The following is a 9,241-nucleotide window of genomic DNA, read 5'->3' as shown; positions in this document are numbered from 1 at the left end:
AATGTGCGGAAACATGTGTACTCCGCGGTGTTTGTTTGTCGTAACAGGTTGAACGACCAGTGGGTGGAAGTGGCCGGTGATTTGAGCGCAGTCATTAGGAATTTATGAAGCGCTAAAATGTTCTCTGGTCTCCGGGGAGGGGGGATTGGCAGCTGTCGCACACAGGCAGGCTGGCGACAGAAGAGCCCACGTTAGACGGCGCACAGACTGTGGCAATGCAGTGGAGATGCCTGAATATGTACAGTTAGTGACTGGCAGTGGCTGTTCATGGAACTTCATAATGTAGCTGATTTCATTAAAACAAGTATAAATCTACTTCACAGTCCTTATCTTTGACAAATACTGTTGCCACACTGAAGCTTTTCAGCTTGGCCACCCATCATTTGTATTATTTCAGCTGCATCAAACTCAACTCTTTCAAATTGTGATTCCTCCAACTAGTCACATTGTTAATTTTTCTTTGTAATGACATCTGTCATTGTCCTTGTATGGCCTTGTAAATACAGAACTCAGTCAGATCTAATCTTTCAAAGCATAACATTTAACTCACCAGCCTAATAGCTAATATATCTTAAGTGATGCCAGTGCTATAGTAGACAATGCCTCACATTTGGGCCCATGAGTATGATTGTTTCCCATAGGTTCTACTTGGGCACCCCCACCCAGGTAGATTGAGACACGCCCAGGTAGACAAAATCTGAATTACATTTTTTTCCCCAAATCAACAATGTAATGTTAGATTGCACAAAGACCAGCAGACCTTGAGCCGATCTTTATAATGCAAGTGGAACTGACATACAGTCTAACTCATCTACATTCTGTATATGACAAGGTCCGCAGATCTCAGCAATTCGTTCATAAATTGGTATAGGTGACACGACTGGTGGAAAAATGTACAAGAATAACATGCAGGTTCTTAAAAGGTATATATTTATATTGATATGTTGAACAGACAATATTGTAATGGATGTTTTACAATGATGGGGCAAGGGTTAACTGTTTACCATGGATTGTTTTTGCCTTTTTCTCTTAAAACCAATAGCTACAACACTATTGTGGTTGGATGTGCTGGCACCTTTAGAGATAATGATTGATTTACTGTAGTTACCTGTCCATCATGAAGTCAAGTCATCTTTATTTATATAGCACATCAACAGAAGTTGATTTAAAGCGCTTTCCAATCAATGCAGATGGTTTGAAATCTGCCTCAATGCAGATACAACAACACGACATGAGTAAAAAGTCCATAGCAAACAACAAAATATAATACAAAACAACTGGCATGATAAAACCAACGGCAAGTAAAGAAAAGATGAAAGTGCGGAGACATTTGAGTTTGTTCAGACAGATACAGATATGAACTACAGCAATAGTACAGAAAGAATCCTAGAGAAGTATTATATGCTACTGCGGCTATCTACTATTATAACTGTTTATTTTCCCTACAACTCAAACAACAGGAAATATATAAAAAAGGCCTTCACCCGTCCTTGGGATCCAGCCAGTATACATATCCTGGCGTGGTGCCAGCAGTGTGGGTTGTCCATTACAGCATAGAGTTGCATTGTCAGTTTTTATCCAGCACAGTAACTTACTACAGGGGAAGTAGATCGCATCACATTGACTTGCTTTATTAGTTAAGATGACTTGGAAACACCAACTGCTGAATGCTGTGTAGATGAACATGACATATTGACTGCATACCAGCTTTTAGGGTCATTTCTTTGCCAACGCCCTCATTGTAATTATGGAAACTGATTCTCAGTGAGTGTTGGACACCACAGCAACAATATAATTGTTACAATGATAGATCACCTTTTTGTTGATCCAAGAGGAAACCTTTTGAAGGGAACGGAAGCTACGGCAGATTTTTAATTTTGATGAAAGCATAGATGCAAATTAGTTTGTCGAGAGAGAATGTATCAACTGTGCAAAAGGATAGCAAGATCAAAACCTTGGAAACACAAAAATATATTGTGAGCAGCAATTCTTTGCATGTACTAGTGTTGTTTAGAATGATTACTTAAGCTTGAATGATAATGATATGCCCCTACATACAGTACATTTGTCAAGAAATGCCTCTATTAATAGAAAATGACCCCTGGCCACTGTCAACAAAACCTCACTGGATTTCCGAGAACTGTGGTGGGTTGTGTTTGCCCTTTGAGCATATCAGTTTGTGCAAAAAGAAATGTGGATGTGTATGTATGTGTGTGTGTGTGTGTGTGTGTGTGTGTGTGTTTGTGTGTGTGTGTGTATGTCTGGCGGATGGGTGTTGTATTTAACACTTTCCTTTATATATTTATTAGTTAATATTAAGCATTGGATCCAACGCACAACACTTTTTTGAAAGGAAAATGTGTCACTCCTTAAGCTGGTTTACCTGTTTCTTCTGTGTTTTTCCCTTACAGTACAACATTTGGGCTATTTAACTATTTTTTAAGCGTAGTCTGACGCTGTGCTCACTCCACATAAAACATGACATGACTTACTGCAAACTTCACAGAGAAGAATGAGGGCAAGACAGCAACATTGATCTGTTTTAATCAAATATTCTCAAGCTTAGCTCAGTTAAAGACTCAAAAACACCGGACCCGTTAGCACGTTGGCGTGTTGTTTACTACCAAGCCTTTTTGCAACCGTTAGTCTACCGACAACATTATGTTCCCTTTACCGGTTCAACTGACTTTAGTCAGTTTAGATAAAAAACTCAACTGACCTGCTGTTACAGACATGAACTAACCAAAGACAGTTGCTGCGTTAATTTATTAATTTATTTGACAGGGACAGTGTACGTTAATTAACATTGTTGCAAATGCACCAGATTTAGCCAAAAGGCTATTTTTCATCTGTTGTCCCTGGACAGGTCTTAAAATTGTCTCAATAAAAAAAAAACAATAAGAAGATTACAGTGAACAATACAAATATAAAAAGCACTAAAACAGATATAACTCTTCAAATCCTGTTGATAAATACAGTGTACAAGTTTGCTATAATACAGACAATATACTCCACATTGACACAGCAGAGACACAAGTGGCAGCACGGTTGGGTTGAAGCAAGGTAAATATTCTTATTAATGCTGACATGTCTGATGTGTTATGAACCAGTTTTTTAGATGTTTTTTGAGCAGAGTGTATGTGGTGAGTTCTTTGATATTCATGGACTTATGGTGGTGCGCCACTGCAAAAGGAATGTAGGGGAAAGTCAGTAGACTAGCTGGGGTTCCCGTTGGTGTATGACTGTAGCAGACTCACTGGTGTTCTGTAGGGTTGATGAGTCTGCAGATCAATCGGTTACTTGATTAATCAATTAGCTTATTAACAGTCGAAATATAGTTTTAAAAAAATACCCACACAACTTCCCAGAACCCAACCTGCCACTGTCAATTTATATTTTTTGTTTAATTAAAGGTAAAAATATTCAGGTTACAATCATTTAAAAACAGAAAAATGGTTTCATGTAAGAAGCTGGAACCAGAGAGTCTTAGGTACCTAATAGGAACCTTTTCTTTGGATCGAGTTGATCCAAAGAAAAGGGCTCTAGTGTTCACAGATGTGTATGTTTTTTGACAAAGGGTGTGGCTACACACATGCGTGTTGTGAAAGCAGGTCTGGCGCTCTACTAGCTCTGTGATTTCACATCCATAGCTGCTCTCCCCGAGCTTTGCTGCAATGTCTTTTCAGAGACAACAAGAGACACCCTCCTGCAACCTCCCTCTACTGCAGCGAAACACAATGGTCAATCAGAGAAAAACACACTCGGCCTACATTCTAAATACAAAAACAACGATGCAGGATAGCACAAGTGTGTCAGATATGATAGTTATTCTGGTGTGTGGTGGGGTTTAACAATAGCGGGTAGAGATTGTTGGTTTATTTATTTCAAAACCTCTGCCGTGGAATGTTCAAGTTTTGATAGAAACTAAAAAAGCTTGTCTAACATTTCTGTTTCTGTTCTCATTTCTCTCCATGCAGTTTTCTGTGAAGATCTACGTTCCAGCTTATATTTTGTCAATGCATCTGTGCAAGAGGTAGTGTTTGCCAGCACCACAGGGACATCGGTGCCCTGTTCCGCCGCCGGCGTGCCCCCTATCTCACTGCGCTGGTACCTGGCCACCAGCGAGGAGATCTATGATGTGCCAGGGATCCGCCATGTGCACCCCAATGGCACCCTTCAGATCTTCCACATTCCCCCTTCCAGCTTCAGCAAGCTTATCCACGACAACACCTACTATTGCACAGCGGAGAACCCCTCAGGGAGAATCAGGAGCCAAGATGTCCACATTAAGGCTGGTCAGTTTCTCTGCTCATCAATCGTTGTTGTTGCAGTCTATACAGTCATGGTGCATTATGAGAAGCAGCTTATGTCTGAGTTCAGTATTAGGAGTTTTCCTTCTTATACATAACACCTCTCTGTCCCCCTCCTCCCAGTCCTACGAGAGCCCTACACAGTCCGGGTGGAGGACCAGAAAGCCATGAGAGGCAATGTGGCGGTCTTCAAGTGCATTATCCCTGCCTCAGTGGAGGCCTACATCACTGTTGTTTCCTGGGAGAAAGACACAATGTCAATCAACGCTGAAAGTAAGTCAAAAGTCCTTTACTACAGTAACTACTGCCAAAAGTTAAAAGTCCACCTCAACAATTATGGTTTAAAATTTGGCATCAGTGTTAAGTATTTGATGAGGATCTTGTTGACGTCTGTGAGGTGTGCAGAGGTGTGTGTGGGCTGAGCTAACTGTACAGATCTTCTGGCATGAACCTACACAAAGGAATTGCTAGTACCAGCTAGCCAGTTCAATGTGCGCGTGTGTGTATCCTTGTCTGTCTGACCCAATGACAGTGAGGTCCCGCTCTTTTTTTCTTCTGCCCGGTCTTCCACGAGAGAGCAGGCTGCCAGCCATGTCACTTAGTCTCAGTGTATTGACCCATTTCTCTGGTTGATAGGACGCACTGCAGCACTCCGATCATTCAAATCACTTAAATGGAACGCTCGCCTGCGTGATTGTTTCCCAGCCCTGGGGGGCAAATTCACTTTATGTGGGACATTTAGCAAACTCAATAGACAAGAGCTAATGTCATTTTACTTTTGGATGGAGGGCAAATGCTGGCTAGCGACTCTTTTTTTTTTTTGTTGACGTTTCACATTTGTCCGTTGAGGCGAAATCGGCCATGTTGGAATCTATAGCAATCCCTTAATTGTCCATAAATGGATTTGCCGCAAGCGTGTTTTCAGATATGGGTATGTGCAAATACAATTTATACTGTAGGGTTTCTCATTTTGAATACGTTTGCATGTTTGGACTTTTTGAAATCAGAACTGAATTGTTCTGAGTTTTACAGTATGGCTGCAAGTTTTATAACTGAGTATTTTTGAATGCTGGATCTTTAAGAGGAAAAAAAACTGTCAAAACAAAGTGTTTATCTTGAGCCGTAAAAATCGTCACATCTATAGCCATCAGCCATGTAAACGCTGTCAGAAAAATCATCCAGCCACCAATCCACTGCTCTTCTCCATGCTAAATAATGGATGACGGAAGCCTATGAATCCAGGAGCAAATGGTCTTTATTCACGTCTCAGCGCACGCATCCTACTGACGCACCGTCCACTCCCCTTATCCTCTACTACACACATTTTAAGTGCACTATGTGTGTCCATGTCTGCGAGTCTGCATGCACACTAACTGACAGCTCGCTGCAAGATGGCTTAACCCCGCATCCCTATGACCGAGCTTTGACATTTTAATCTTTTATGAATAGAAATAATATCAAGACTGAGACTTTAAACAAAAAACTTTGTGAAATATAGCTTTTCTGTCTTTTCCATGAATAATTGAGCTGTTTTTTTTAGTTGGGGAAGGTGAAGCATGATGTGAAGCAGCCGTCAGATGGGTCCTCTGTAAGTCTCACTGGACGTAGACCTTTTTGAGCTGTTGCAGGTTAGATTAACAAAGAACCACTTAAAGAGCCCTGGTGTCCATTAGGAAAAAAAAATGGAAAATTAGGAGAGAATAATGCATTCAGTCAGGACATCCGATAAAAGGAACAGTGCAGTATAGCTGTCTGGCATGGTGGTTTTATCATGGTCTGGGGTTTTAACAGAACCGCTGTTGAAAATATCAAGGTCATGCTCTAATGTTGACTCAAACTTGTTTTACCAGGTAAAGAAAAAGGTAATTCAGGCTAATGAGGCAGTGCATTTTCATTTGTCTTTGGTATTTCCCTTTACATCTGTATCAAGAAAACGTTTTAACAAGTTGATGTGCTTTAGGAACACTTTTAATTAATTCACTGAACTGGACACTTATTTCTAATTACAGTACTAAAAAAAAGCAGGAAAGAAAGCAGAAAGTGTCATATATATAACATGGAATAAAAAGTGACAAAAAAACATTGAAAAAATGAACAAAAAAAAAGTTTGAATTTTCTTTTTGACCCAGAAAAACAAAAAGTTGCACGGTCAACGAGAAGACAACACAAGGGTTAAGAAAGCTAAGTATGATATAAATATAGATATGGTTTTGTATTCTATTCTGTGTTGCAACATAACTAAATGTGTGGAACCAGGATAAGGCTAAACTCTTGTTGGCCACGAATGTACAGCTACAATCCAGATTCTAGGGCTTATGAATCACGTTGTCCTAGGAAATGACTAAGTAAACAATAACCAGTCTCTCTGGGCTGTGGCTAGAACTATGGAAGCAGTCGTGTGTCATTTGCTACTAGCATCTGTTTTCAAGGCAATTCAAGGCAGCATAGCAAGACAAGTTGAGGCAATGCACAATCGTAAAAGCTGCAAGCTGTCCTTACTAAGAGGATTTTGGTTATTGATAAGAGAGAGCAGCCAATCAGGACCAAGTCTGATTGGGATGGGGTTTACTGGTTCACTATGATTTATGGACACAATAGAGGGAAGTATGCCGTTGAATAATAAGGCTCTTTAAGAAGGCCCTTAGTCAGGATGGAGGAACATGGCAAAGTTGACTCCAACATGTTGTCTATGGTTTGAGCCGCCTACAATCAATTCAGTTCAATTCAATTCAGTTCAATTTAGTTCAATTCAGAATCAGAAAAACTTTTTTGCCAAGTACATTTTTTACACATACTGTACAAGGAATTTGTTTTGGTGTTGTAGGTGCATTTCCCACATGCTCTTAAAATAAGAAGGTTAGGAAAATCAAGTATTGAAACTATTATAAGTATAAATATACATACACAGTATGTATTAAAATAAAAATAAAAATAAAAAAGGCACATACAATACAATATCTCCGTTGGCGTGATATAAACGTGTTGTAGTAAATTTGACTATTTCTACCATTGTTGGTGTAAACATGGTGAATGGGGCTAATCAAAAGCCCAGACCACAAGCACCAGGAACACGTTAGATTCCTGACATTTCTGCTGCATCCTGTTTGACCTGCAGAGATGATCAGAATTCAGGGTCCGGACGAGAAATTAAGGGATCAGCGAGGAAACAGGCGGTAAGATGGGTTGTTCCCTGTTTATTTCCCAACATTCTGAAACTTGATGTATTACATTGAAAGGTGCGAGGTAGCTATATTTAGCTTTTATCTGTGGATATCTTGTTTTTGATCATATTCCCGATCTGCTGTGGTAGTGCAGTTAAAAGCCCTTTTACTTCCATGGTGTGCTCATGTGGTCGTGGCAAACTCTGACACCCAAGACATTACAGCAGGGGATTTGTTGTGGGACAATCAAACCTGTCAGTCAAACAATGAGTAAAAGTGGACGTATGGAAACACATAATGCACATGTAAAAGCTGCTTGCTTTAGAAACAGCAGGGTTTTTTTCCCTTCTTGTTTGAGGCCGCAAAGGAAAACCGATTGGCAGGAATTAATTTGAGATGAGAGTTATATATATTAGAAAACAAATGAACACTGGCTTTATGTTAAGATATACTTAGAAGCTGTGTCTTGTACAGTATGTTTTAAATTCGCCAGTGCTGTTTTGAAATGGCTGGTGTTGATCATGGTGCAACGAAGCGGAGAAACAATGTGTGTGAAGTGTCCTGTTGTCTGGTGGAAGTCCTAAATTACAAATGGCTGGCTTATAGTAGTATTTAGTAGAATAGTAGCACTGTCCGCAATTAAAAAATCCCAGATGATCACTGTGATTATGTTTTTGAGTGATTATCGTTGACATATCTCAGCAGGAAGAGATTTTAAAATCACTTCAGTCTAAAACCTTGTACTTTAGTTGTGGACCATGCCTGGTGAAATTGGGTGGGCTTCCTGTAGGGTGGCTTTTTGGGATGCTGTGGCAGCCTGTGGCTGGCTGCGGCTGTGATGCTGTGCCGGGCCGTTCCCCAAGTGCAGCCTGCGCTGCAGTCACTGAGGAGGCCTTGTAGTCATTTGCCTTGGCCCCGATGCTGCCTGCTCTGCATTCAGCACCAGTAGGGCTTGAAGGGAGCCGACCCCCTAGCCTTACTGCAGAGACACACACACACGCACACACACACACACACACACACACAGAAGCTTCTTTTCATTCAGCACACGAGCGAAGCACAAGGGCCGTCGGCCATCACACAGATTCTCTTTGCTCTGCTCAGTCCTCCTTCATCCCTCCGCTGTTTCAAGCTTGTCTTTTTTTTGCTTTTTTCGTGCTTTGCCCTGTGTTTCTATCACTAGCTCATACACACATATACATAGGTTACCCAGTTAATATCTTATATTAACCATCCCCAGTGCTGCTGGGTGTAGAGCAGTTGTATAAAGGGTTTTTGCAGAATGCTCGAACACTTTCAATGTAGCCATTTGCTGAGCCAGCTTGCGCATTTCACAGCTTCTTTCATGTTTGTTGACATTTGGGATGTGTGTTGGAGTTCTATCTGCAGCCAGTCTCCATCCCCGCGGCCATTGCCGAGAGGGAGAAGAGCCAGCCACACTATGTTGGTTTAATTGGCTGTGTATAATGGGCCCTCGAAGTAAATATCAAGAGTTCCTATCAAAAGGCTGCTGGATGTCATCATGTGTTTCCACAGTGCCCTCAGTTTCTCCTCCATTCTTACTCCTCCGTTACAAAGCCGGGCTGCTGTGAATTTAGGGTTGCATAGTTGATGAACTAAGCTGACCTGTGTGTTTTTGACTATTCCTTGTGGATGCTTTCAGTCAAGCCTGAGACGTCCTGAAGCAGAAGTGTTTGGCCACACTGTATCAAATGTTGAGTTTCAACACCAAATTTCAAGATGTAATATCAGCTAAAAAAATAAATAAAA

At 40.9% G+C, this 9,241-nt stretch overlaps 1 protein-coding gene across 3 annotated transcripts in view; it reads left to right on the top strand.

Annotated features, from left to right (window-relative positions):
- The window catches only part of dscama (Down syndrome cell adhesion molecule a), a 125,062-nt gene that overhangs the window by 24,850 nt on the left and 90,971 nt on the right, over positions 1-9,241 (top strand). For all 3 annotated transcript variants that reach the window (XM_032534582.1, XM_032534584.1, XM_032534585.1), the window contains exons 2-3: positions 3,978-4,295; positions 4,434-4,583. In XM_032534582.1, the coding sequence (XP_032390473.1) occupies positions 3,978-4,295; positions 4,434-4,583 (468 nt within the window). The remainder of the gene's footprint in view (positions 1-3,977; positions 4,296-4,433; positions 4,584-9,241) is intronic.

The sequence above is a fragment of the Etheostoma spectabile genome, chromosome 13 (genome assembly GCF_008692095.1).
Source record: "Etheostoma spectabile isolate EspeVRDwgs_2016 chromosome 13, UIUC_Espe_1.0, whole genome shotgun sequence".
NCBI lineage: Eukaryota > Metazoa > Chordata > Actinopteri > Perciformes > Percidae > Etheostoma > Etheostoma spectabile.
Note: the sequence above shows the minus strand (reverse complement) of the source record. Positions and strands in the feature narration are given on the sequence as shown.